Source organism: Meleagris gallopavo, chromosome 32 (assembly GCF_905368555.1).
Source record: "Meleagris gallopavo chromosome 32, MGAL_WU_HG_1.1, whole genome shotgun sequence".
NCBI lineage: Eukaryota > Metazoa > Chordata > Aves > Galliformes > Phasianidae > Meleagris > Meleagris gallopavo.
Window position 1 is genome coordinate 718,890 of NC_139436.1, and position 12,413 is coordinate 731,302.

General features: G+C 50.1%; 1 protein-coding gene across 50 annotated transcripts in view; it reads left to right on the plus strand.

Annotated features, from left to right (window-relative positions):
* The window catches only part of SCRIB (scribble planar cell polarity protein), a 121,201-nt gene that overhangs the window by 37,151 nt on the left and 71,637 nt on the right, over positions 1-12,413 (plus strand). For 49 of the 50 annotated variants that reach the window (XM_085214611.1, XM_085214619.1, XM_085214607.1 and 46 more), the window contains 2 exons: positions 9,540-9,629; positions 10,257-10,334. In XM_085214611.1, coding sequence (XP_085070737.1) covers positions 9,540-9,629; positions 10,257-10,334 — 168 coding nt within the window. The remainder of the gene's footprint in view (positions 1-9,539; positions 9,630-10,256; positions 10,335-12,413) is intronic. The other variant, XM_085214618.1, reaches the window with a different exon arrangement.

A 12,413-nucleotide genomic window follows, 5' to 3' on the forward strand; every position in this document is an offset into this window, starting at 1 on the left:
CTTCTTTTCTGAAACAGCAAAACAGAATGTATTTAACTGATAAAAGTCTCACTGTTTAGGCCCAGCGTTACACCAAAGCAACAGGTGTCAGTAACCTCTCTAGAAGTAAGTGGGGCATTTGCACGTCTTAAAACGTTGGTTCGTATTTGCAAACTGAACAGCATTTTCTGTGTCAGGATCGGAAAAAGACAACTTGTGGTGTAGCTTTAGACCTCGTGATGGAGGATGTAATCTCTGCCTGTGATCCAGGAACTCAAGTGAGGCAGAGCTGTGATGGGTTGGCACTTCTGGAAAACAGACTTCATCCCCCCCCAAAACCCTCGGTGTTCAATTCAGGAGCAATTAGCTAAATTTAAGAATGAGGTGTGCAGGTTTTCTTCCAGTCGAGTCTCCTGCAATCACACCACCCTCACAGGTTGAGGCTGGCAGGGACCTCAAGGTCCTTCAGGCCCAAGATGTGCTGTAGCAGGGATACCCGGAGCGGGTGCCCAGAGCCACGTCCCTGCAGTCCCTCAGCTTCTCTCCCCAGCAGAGCTACTTCAGGCCCTTCATCTTCCCTGCAGCCCTCTGTTGGACTCTCCCGCCTGTCTCCAGGTCTTTATTATGCCTGGGAACCCGCACCGATCCCAGCACTGCTGAATGGAGGGGCAGGATCGCGTCCTGCTGTACCGCTGACCTCCCCGGCGGTGGGATCTCATCACTGCCTCACGTCGTGCCTGGATCCTACCGGGATCCCGTGTCCTTTTCCAGCCAGGTACCCCAGCACATCCTGCTGTGGGGCTGTTCCTCCCCACGTGAAGGCTTTGCGCTCTTGGTTGGATCCTGTGAGGTTCCTTCAGCCCATCTCTCAGCCTGGCCAGAGCCCCAGGATGGCAGCAGGACGCTGATGTACCCCCTGCTCCCCGTGCTGCTGGCTGTAAACTTGCTGAGGGTGCTCTCTGCCCCGTCGTTCGGACCAGTAACCATATGCTGTACCCCATTTCATAAACTCTTTATTAAACGCCAGTCGTTTCCTCCTGCTCAGGTTTCTCTGCTGCACAGCTTCTCCAGATTTCTTATTCTGGAATGATGAGAAAGCAAAAAGTTGTTTTCCAACTCAAGTTGTTTTTATTAAATTTAACCTGTAAAGCGTATTTTCTGCTGCAGCAGGAGCCTTTGTCCTTCTGTAACTTTATGCCATCAGCCACAGCTCCAGCTTTCATTACGTGAGCTTGATGAAACCAGGTTCTGCTTTAAGATCAGTTCTCCATTTGATGTCTTTCTCACTGCCCTTTCCTACACCTGTTCTGCTCGAACTTTGTTGGCTGTGGATGACGTGGCACTGTGATCAGCCTTCAGTACTCCGTACTCCGTAGTTTTTCTTCCATTTCCCATCCATGAAGCAAAGCTCTCTGCAGCCACCTCACTTTTGTTTCTCCGTTCAGCATTGGGCTCTCAGTGAGTTTTGTTCTTTGTGCCACTCCTGTACTTCACAGTGAGTGAGGCAGTAGTTTTCATAGCATCACAGAACGGCCAGGGTTGGAAGGGAGCCCAAGGATGACGAAGCTCCAACCCCCCACCAATGCAGGGCCACCAACCTCCACATCTCACAGCAGCCCAGGCTGCCCAGGGCCCCATCCAACCTGGCCTTGAACACCTCCAGGGATGGACGGGGATCCACAGCCTCTCTGGCAGCTGTTCCAGCACCTCCCCGCTCTCACACCAAACAACTTAGGAAAAGGGATAAAGCATCTCAATGTCACTCTACCTGCATCCCCAGCACATACAGGTGTTGGGCTTTTGTTCTATTTCTAGTTCCAGAAATGCTTTAGTGCTCTGTATATTTGTGCAGTATGGATTTTGTTTGTCCAGGAAGTGGAATATTTTCATTTCCAGAAGGACTCTGCCTTGTTCTGTACCATGGTGCAGCCAGCCCAGTTCCTTTTGGGATCCGCATTTTACTGCTGACATTCCCATTGCTGTGGCAAACCCCGGCGCCTGCTGTGATGAGTTCCTTAAATCCTTATTTCTGGAATTCGTTTAAGAAGGAACTCATCATACCTGTATGTGCCTGGAGGGCTTTTTATTCATGGTTCCAAAACCACCGTCAATGTGGATATTTATAAAGACTGGATGCTATGCTGGGGGACGTGGTTCAGTGGAGCTGTTGGTAATGGGTGAACGGTTGGACTGGATGATCTTGGAGGTCTTTTCCAACCTTGGTGATTCTATGATTCTATGATTTAACAAATTGCATCCTTTCTGTCATCTTCACTTATTGAGATTTGGATCACTGTCCTGGGGCCTCCCCAGGGGCTGCGCAGGAGCACAGCTGAGCACATAGCACTGCTCTGCTGTCCCAAACTAACAAACCATCTTAAAGGACAAATGAGCACCGTCGCAGCCAGAAAACCCTCAGCTCGGCTTCTTTGCCAGGGCAGGACCTTTCCTCCACCTTCCTTTTTCCATTGTTCATTTTTAGCTTGTTTCTCACCACCTCATGCATTGGTTCTCTCACCTTCCATTTGCTCATCGTTATTTTCAGCCTGGCCACGTGTTCTCACGAGTCACTGCTTACCAAGGACGTATTTAGCTCCTCTAATCTTTCCTGGTGAGTCAGAGCCTCTGGCTCCCAGCGTGTCGCTTTATGAGGACCTCTGTTTTGTAGAGGTGTTCCTGGAAAAAGACACGGAGTTGAGTGATGTCTGTGTAGAGGTCCCTGATGGTGAGCATGCGGGTCTTCCTTTGGGGATGACGTATTGCAATCTGTAGCAAGGCGTGATGATCCCTTACTGATAATTTCTCCAGCTCCTTGTAATCTGTGATTTAGGATTTCTGGACTGTTAATTTCTGAATAATCATTTCCTAGGAAGTCATTAATGGCATAAAAAAAAATATAAAATTAAACACTCTGACCTGTCCCATCCCCTCCTATATCAGAAGCATCCTGGCCTCCCTCAAACACAACAATTAACATTATTTTTTGTTGGGGATTTGGAATATTTGGAATTTGGGGGGATTATTTTTTCTTTTTTTTTTTTTTTCTGTGATTCTGTTAAGTTGAGGGAGGGCAGATTTCAGTTGGGTGTGAGGGGGAAGTTGTTTGGTGTGAGAGCGGGGAGGTGCTGGACCAGCTGCCCAGAGAGGCTGTGGATCCCCGTCCATCCCTGGAGGTGTTCAAGGCCAGGTTGGATGGGGCCCTGGGCAGCCTGGGCTGCTGTGAGATGTGGAGGTTGGTGGCCCTGCATTGGTGAGAGGTTGGAGCTTCGTGATCCTTGGGGTCCCTTCCAACCCAACCATTCTGTCATTCTGAGCTTTGGAATAAGATCAGGCTTGATAAAATCTCTGCAGAACCCCACCTACATCATGGTTCTTGGCTGGTGACCAGTGCTTGGTTCTCAGCTTGTGTGATGTACGCACAGCACCAACGTCCCACGGTGTCAGGAAGGATGCTTGGAGATAAGATGCACCAAGTTTTATTAGTTTTGTTGTATTACATTATCAGATGAGTTCAGCGTCCGGTCAAAGAACAGAATCACAGCGGTGGTGGGTTTTTTGTCTGTTTGTTATGACAATGAGGTATTTCAAAAGGTTGAACTGCTTGGTATGAGTAGTATTTGTCTGCCTGGATAGAGGCATGTGTACTGGTTCTTCAGTTACTCCTCTGGAAATGGTGCTGGGATGGCTGCCAGGTAATTGCAGGCATCATCCCATGGAAGTTTCAATCCAGCAGCACAACAGAAATGCTATTTCAGGGTGTCAAAATCCCAGAATTTTGTAACAACTCTGAGCACATTGGGGGTCTTGGCCAGTTGTTGGGACTCTTGGGCACACGCTATTTAGTCCTCCTGGCTTTTTAAGTGGATTTCCCACATTGGTCATGTTTAATGGGTTCTTTAGCTTGTGTTGGGGTGTGATTCTTTGTGACATGCATGCATCGCTGTGTTTCAATCCGGATACAGATGGGAAGTATTCATTGTATATTTGCCTTTTCTGTGTCACTGTGGTCAATTCAGTCCCACTTAAAGCTTCAAGCTCTAGGGATCAGACACCTGCCTCCAAATGTACATTTAAAAGATGTGCATGCAGAAAACTGCAGCCTTATCAAAATAATATCTTTAAACCCGACTGCTTTGGTTATGCCTGGAGAACCAGTTTGGTCTTTCAGCAGCTCTGAAGTGCAGCAGCTCCATGCTGTGCCAGTAGAAACCTGTGAAAGTCAGGTTTGCTGCCTCCCTGCCTGCTGTGCCCCCGCTCAGAGCAAGCTGTAAAAACCCTTAATGGGCAGTTTACAGAACACAGCAAACTGTCCCAGATGTACTGGGCAGTGTTCCTATATCCCTGGCAGCTACTGGAAGAGTAAACCTGCCCACGAGTGCAGCATTTGTTTCTTTGTTCGCTGCCATTTGGGAAAGCTAGCAGGATCTGGAGACTCTTAAAAGATAGCTCCATTGGGTCCATGGAAAATAGGTGGGAATGGAGGCAGTCCTTATTTGAGTGTGTTCCTCAGAGACACATAGGTGGAAACACAGATGGGACCAAGGGGGGCATAGGAGCAGGCTGGGGAGTGTGGCTGCTTCCTCGGCTTGTACTTCGGTGCAGCCATAGAGTCATTATGGATCTCCACGATCCCCACATCCAACCCCACCACGCCTGCTGACCGTGTCCCCGAGTGCCACATCTCCATGGTTCTGGAACGGCTCCAGGGATGGTGACTCCTCCACTTCCCTGGGCAGCCTGTGCCAGTGCATCACCACTCCTTTGGAGAAGAAATTGTTCCAAATATCCAACCTGAATTCCCAACGTGAGGCCATCGCCTCTCCTCCCGTCGCTGATCCCTGGCAGCAGCCGATCCCCATCTCACTGCAGCCTTCTTTCAGGGAGCTCGACAGGGCCACGAAGTCTCTGCTGAGCCTTGTCTGCTCGAGGCTGAACCACCCCGCTCCCTCAGCTGTTCCCCACAGGACTGTGCTCCCAACCCTCCACAGCTCTGCTGCCCTTCTCTGGATGTGCTCCAGGGCCTTAATATCTTCATAGACTCACAGAACCCCAGCACGGCCTGGGCTGCAAAGGAGCCCAGCGCTCATCAGTTCCAACCCCCTGCTGTGTGCAGGTCGCCAACCAGCAGCCCAGGCTGCCCAGAGCCACATCCAGCCTGGCCTCGGATGCCTGCAGGGATGGGATGAGCATCCACAGCCTCCTTGGGCAACCTGTGCCACTGCCTCACCACCCTCTGCATGAAAAACTGCCTCCTCACATCCAACCCAAACCTCCCCTGGCTCACTTTAAAGCCATTCCCCTTGTCCTGTCACCACCCACACTCACAAACAGCCGTTCCCCTCCTGTTTATCCGCTCCCTCCAAGCACTGAAGGCCGCAATCAGGTCTCCCTGCAGCCTTCTCTTCTCTTCTCTTCTCTTCTCTTCTCTTCTCTTCTCTTCTCTTCTCTTCTCTTCTCTTCTCTTCTCTTCTCTTCTCTTCTCTTCTCTTCTCTTCTCTTCTCTTCTCTTCTCTTCTCTCTTCTTCTCTTCTCTCTCTTCTCTCCTCTCCTCTCCTCTCTCTCTCTCCTCTCTCCTCTCCTCTCCTCTCCTCTCCTCTCCTCTCCTCTCCTCTCCTCTCTCCTCTCCTCTCCCCTCTCCTCTCCTCTCCTCTCCTCTCCTCTCCCTCTCCTCTCCTCTCTCTCTTCCTCTCCTCTCCTCTCCTCTCCTCTCCTCTCCTCTCCTCTCCTCTCCTCTCCTCTCCTCTCCTCTCCTCTCCTCTCCTCTCCTCTCCTCTCCTCTCTCTCCTCTCTCTCCTCTCCTCTCCTCTCCTCTCCTCTCCTCTCCTCTCCTCTCCTCTCCTCTCCTCTCCTCTCCTCTCTTCCTTTCCCTTCTCTTCTCCCAGCTGTCTTCCTTGCAGTGAGGAGCTCAAAACTGAAAACAGCACTCAAGGAGCAGCCTCGCTAGGGCTGAGTGCAATCATTATAAATGGTTTTTGCCTCGTCTCTGCTCGTCTCAGGGAAATACCAACTTCAGGCTGAAGTGGCAGCTGTTGCCATTTTGCCTTTCCTCCTGTCCCAGTATCATACATCCATGGAGAGGTTTGCATACCTAGGATGTGAAACCCTGGATTTGTTGTCATTTAGTGACGATTTGCCCTTTCTGCTGCTGTAAGGAATCAGAATCAGATGAGCAGCGTGTTTCTATGCGGGGAATTTCACAGACCTGTTGTGAACTGTGAGATGAACCATTGCTGGATGGCTGGTGATGGATATTGGTGGTAAGGGCAAAAATGGAAGAAGAGAAAAAATACAGAGAGAAGTCACTGATAGATGATGCGGAGATGGGACTGTGCCATCCCTTGCAGCATGGACAGCTGCTGCTGTGCTTCCAGCCAGTGGATGTCAAAGCAGCTCTGAAGCAGCCCTGTGGCTGGAGGCTGCTGTGGGGAAGGTGTAGCTCAACTCAAGGAGCTTCAGGCCAACACGGAGAGCTGCAGTCCAGTATATGAGGAGCTGCAGGGCAACATGAAGAGCTGCAGTCCAATATATGGGGTGCTACAGACCAACATGAAGAGCTGCAGTCCAATATATGAGGTGCTACAGACCAACATTAAGAGCTGCAGGGCAACATGAGGAGCTGCAGTCCAATATATGGGGTCCTACAGACCAACATGGAGAGCTACAGGGCAACATGAAGAGCTGCAGTCCAGTATATGAGGAGCTATAGACCAACATGAGGAGCTGCAGGGCAACATGAAGAGCTGCAGTCCAATATATGGGGTGCTACAGACCAACATTAAGAGCTACAGGGCGACATGAAGAGCTGCAGTCCAATATATGAGGTGCTACAGACCAACATAAGGAGCTGTAGGCCACCCCGAGGCCTCCCCTCAGTCTCCTGTTCTCTGGGCCGAACAATCCAAGGGACCTCAGCTGCTCCACACTCCTATTGCCCTCCAGACCCTTCACCATCTTCATAGCCCTGGATTGAAAACTGAAGGGCACGCATAGGCTGCTGGGGCCAGCTCCTTTTTTTGTCAGCTATGTACTCATTTCATATCGTTCTTGTAGATTTCAAACAGATGTTCACCAGTTCAGCTTCACAGAATCGCAGGGGTAGGAAAGGACCTCGGGAGGTCACTGAATGCAGCCCCCTCCCAACAGTTCCCTACGGCAGGTCTCGCAGGCGGGCGTCCAGCTGGCACTGAGTATCTCCATGGTGGAGGCTCCTCCACCTCTCTGGGCAGCTGTTCCAGTGCTCTGCCACCCCTGCCGTACAGAAGTCCTTCCGTGTGCTGCCGCGGAGCTTCCCGTGGTCAAGTTTTAGGCTGTCGCTCCTTGTCCTGTGACTGCACGCCACTGAGAAGGGCCTGGCCTCATCCGTCTGCCTCCCGCCTCCCTTGAGAAATTGATAAACATTATCAAATCCCCTCTCGGTCCTCTCCTCCCCAGGCTGAACAGCCCCGGGTTACTCAGCCTTTCCTCGTACAGGAGCTGCTCCAGGCCCTTCATCATCTCTGTGCCCCTCCGCTGGGCTCCTTCTAGGAGATCCCCTCTTTTTGGACCTGGGGAGCCCAGAACTGGGCACAGGACTCTAAATGCGGCCTCACCAGGGCAGAGTACGGGGCTGGGATCACCTCCCTCCATCTGCTGGCCACGCTCTTCTTATTATTACGGTGTTTTGCGGGAGGACTCATTTGCTCTGGGAGTTTGAAATCCCCTTTCTAAACACACTTATATCCCATTCAAGCCCATTTGCTGTTCTGGCAGTGTCTTTAAACCTGGTTACATCTGATTCCTCCTTGGTGGTCTGTGTTTTCAGTTTACACTGTTGGACGTGAGGTGCACTGAGGTTCTTCACCCTTGGCCCAGTTGTTTTGTTGTTTTTTTTTGTTTGTTTGTTTTTTCTGGCAAATTTTTGTCTGGTTTCAGTGGATTTGTGAAATCTGTCATTCTGTGACTTCTCTTTCTGTTAGTTTCAATAACCAACACGCCGTGCAATGGAAGTGACTTCAACCAGTGGCGTCGTTTATTCCCCGCTCGTTGTCAAAACCAGGACAGAAAGAGCGATTTGGACGTAATCATCCAGTCACTGATTGAAACCATCAACTATCTTACTCGGAAACATCTCCATTGCATTACTAAAGCCGTCTGTTGTCCATGTGTGGGAATCTAGTTTTCTGTGATTGCTGAAGGGTTTTGCATCCTTAGATAGAAGCCTTGAGAGTATTGTCAAAACCTGGTGAGGCAGGAGGAAAGAAGGTGGATGTTTTTAGTTGCAGCCTAGTAAAGGTTTGTAAAGCAGGGTGTATCTAATCTATAACTGGCTTCAGAGCGTGCTGTCAGTGATGCAGAATGCTGTGGAAAGACCACCCCTTTTTATCTCGCTTGAATAAATCCATGTTTTTGGGGTTTAATCCAGCCTGCAGGTCTCGCACTACAGACGTACTAAGGAAATGGCAAAGAGCCTCATTCCAGTTCTGCATTTCCTGGGGCTTTTGATCTTGGTAGCAGGTGAAGGCCCCGCAGGATGTTGCTTTTGTCCCTGTAGAAAGTGAAGAAGGGTTTGAAGGGAGAGCATTAAGGAAGGTGTTTCCTGCTTCTTTGCCCGCCGTGTTATCTGGCCGGTCCAGACGGACCTGATGGTGCAGCTGGACACCTCTGCAGCAGCCTCTCTCCATTCTGGACTTTGTTTCCAGAGAACTGACATCTGGAGGGCAGCACCTTCGGTTCTCTCCAGAAGTCTCCGTGTATTTCTGTCCCTTCACCTCACCGGCTCCTTGGCCCTGACAGATCCCAGAGTCTCCTGTCTATCCCATTCCTTTCGCTTTCCTACTGCATGCTCCCTTCCTTCCTTCTCGGGTCTGGGGCAAGAAGAACAGTTTGTGTTGGTGTCCTGGATGTAGGCAATTTCAGTTAAAGTTTGAGGAGATTTTTGCTGTTGGAGGGGGCCGTAATTCAGTGTGTGGAGGTGGGAAATGGGAAGGAGAGACTTCTGGATTGCACAGCCACGTTTCTGAGCTTGCACATGCAGAGGGGAGGAGAGGAAGGAGCCACTGGACAAGACAAGTGGCTTTTCCAGAGTCACACATTGATTTCCATCAACGCACTAAAGCCAAGTGTCCCTCCAGGTGTTCTAGCTGTGCCATTCTTGTGCCTGCATGCTTCATTGGGACAGCCCTCGTCTCCCAGCAGCTGTACAGCATGCACCCCAAAGGGAGCTGTGTGCTAGAGCTGGGCTGTGATAGAGCCCCGTCCCTGTTTCCTCACCCAGTCCTGTCCCACTGCTCAGTTTGCTTTATGGTGGACATCTCATTCCAGTGTGTTCATTGCAGGCAAACTGACTCTTGGTCTTGAGATGGAGTTCAGGACTCGGCTGTGAAAAATGCTTTAACCATATTGTAACGTTGGTCCCTTTGAGACACGGATACCAAGCTTGCATAAATACACGAGCAGAAGCATGCAGATAAAGTCTGTGCTCTTGTGCATGTTCTCTAAGTCGTCACCCTTTGCTCCTCAAGATGTTTGTGGCATTCTCGCTGCCTGTGCTGATGTGTAACTCGTGTCCATTCTGCTTCCAGCTGACACTGACTATCGTGCGGCAGACGGGGGGGCTGGGCATCAGCATCGCAGGGGGCAAGGGCTCCACCCCCTATAAGGGTGATGACGAGGTAAGGCTCTGGGCTGTGTCATTATGGAAGCACCCCTGTCAGGGACTGCCTCTGTAGCTGTGTGGTGGATGTCCGTATGTAGGAGCTTTGTGACTGGGGTGGGATTTCGCAGAGCAGTTGGGAGCAGCCCTCGACTGCCCGGTAGCACGGTGTAAAGGACCAACTAAAGGCACTTTCTGGGGTCTGCTCGCTATGTTTCACCCCTGGGCTGGAGTGCAGAGGCGCAACTTGTCGAGCCTTCGTGCTACTGACCAGCAGCAGCGATGAGAACAGCAGTTTCTCTCCCACCTGTCGTTGTACACAGGACTCCAAAGGAGAAAGGTGCAGCGTTGGCTTAAGCATTTGTGATTGCATCAGCTGTCCTGTTCTCCCCACACTGGAAAAGGATTCGTGCTCCCCTTTTCCTTTTTGTCACCTGTAGGGTAGCCACGGGAGCGGAATATCTTTTCCCCTTCTTATCGTTTCCTGATGGGGGTGATGTGAATGTCATGTCCTCACATCCGGGGTATGGGGCTGGCAAGAAATTTCCCTTTCCCATAAGGCGGATGAGATGGGCTGTTCTCCTCCTGTGCTTTACAGAGTTGAAGAATGGACTCCATCTCCTTTAACACACTTCTTTTTTTCCAGGGCATCTTTATTTCCCGTGTCTCAGAGGAGGGACCTGCAGCTCGTGCAGGGGTTCGTGTTGGGGACAAGCTTCTGGAGGTAAGAGCCTAGCTGCTGTGAGGACATAAATAACTTTAATGAGTAGAGAGGTGTGGGTTGATGCTTGTATCCATTACGCTGGTCTGGAGGCCATATCGAGTATCAGGAGCTGTGCAAGAAGAAAACAAAATCCTCCTGACTCCAAGCGTAGGTTGTTTAATTAACATTACCCTGAATCTTTTGCTTCTTTATAAGGATAGAAATCGCTCCTGCATTCACTCTCCCCCAGGGAAGTGTTTCATAAGTGAGGGTGGTGAGGCACTGAGCAGGTTGCCCAGAGATGTGGTGGATGCCCCCATCCCTGGAGACTTGCAAGGCAAGGCTGAACCAGGCTGGACCAACCTGATCAAGCTGTGCATGTCTGTGTTCACTGCAGGGGAGTTGGACCTGACGACCTTTAAATGTCCCTTCCAAATCTAAGGATTCTGTAGTTCTATAAATCAGGGAGAGAAAAATGCACATGAGTTCGTCCATGTGCCCAGCAGGCTGAGCAGCCAGCCTCTACGTGCTGCCCTTTCTACGTTCTTATAAAGGCTAAAAGTGAACCTTGCAATATAAGTCTTAACCTCCCGCCAGCCAAATGCCTATCTCCAGATTATTTGAGGCGTGATTAATTGTACAAGATTGGGATCCAGTTGAGGAAAGATTGATTGCAGGGAATAGATGTCACTGCAGCACTGGGTAGTGACCAGAAGAATAAGTGCAGTGCATTTGGAGCTTGTGAGAGCTGATGTGGTGTCCCTGGGAGTCTCATGCCCTCCTGCTACTGTGGTCTGTATATGGGCAGTGGAGATCTGGCATCCGCCTGACTACGTTCCCTTCTTTTTCACCACCCGACCTGGCACTGACTGTGGTAGAAGACAAAGTACTGTGTGGTTATGTAATTTGAAGTTTTATATTGATTTGGTGAGGAAAAACTTGATTCTGGCATTCTAGAAGCTACCTTGTTTACTTCTGCAGCTGTAAGATCGATTGTTCGGAGAACTCCATGAAATTTTAGCTCAGAAAGAAGTATCCACGTGATCATCTAGTCTGATTTTTTCTGTATTCCAGGGTTTTAAGTGCCACCCTGCATCCTTGCGCTGCATGCATTGTATTGTATTTTGCTGCAGAAAAAGCAGAAAAGTAGAAAAAGTAGAGTCAGCTCTAGAGGATTTTGAGAGATGAATGAATATTCCTTTTTTCAACAATTAAATTTATGGCACCATGTGATTTCATGCAAGATGGATACCTTTCCAGTTAAAGATTTGGGAAAAGATTCTTTGTCAGTTCTAATTTCCCTCCCCGTGATGTCCATTCATCTGTGCCTCCTGCAAAATCACTTGTACCCTCTCAACATTACTCTTATTCTTTCCCAAATACATTTGCTAGTCAGGCATTGCTGAGGCATGTCAGGTCTGGGCTCTGTTCTCGTTGGCTTTGAGTGGTATGGGATATCTCTTCCCCTCTAGAGTGAGGATAGTGTTGCTCACTAATAAAGGCCACGGTGGGATAAAGGATCTTAAATGCCCTGAAGTAGGAGAGATTAGATTTGAATTAGATTTGGGACCATAGAATTGTAGAATATTGTGAGCTGAAGGGATCTGTAAGGATTGTTGAGTCCAATTCCTGGCCCCACGCAGGACCACCGCTCCTTCGAGTCCTGTATTCAAGGCACTGATGAGGAATTCAAAGAGAAGGGGCCCTAAGAGCCCCGCAGAGCACCACCAGCCTGATGGAACCCATTGACTACACCTCTTTGAGGCCAACCCGTCGGCCAGTTGTTCACCCACTGTGTTAGGATTTAGGCAGCTCATGCACGAGGGAAGCTTCCTTGAAGGGCAGCAGGTGATGTCTGTCCCAGTGGGGACAGTGACAGCACAGAGCTTTGCAGGGAATCATAGAATCGTAGGATGGTCGTGAGTTGGAAGGGACCTTTAAAGGCCATCTGGTTCAACTCCACTGCAGAAAACAGGGGCACCCACAGCTAGATCAGAGTGCTCAGAGCCTGGTCCAGTGTGATGATGAACTGTGCTTGTGCTGGGGAGTGGTGTCCACTGGTGACAGGGCCAGGAGGAGGGGAAACGGCCTCGAGTTGTG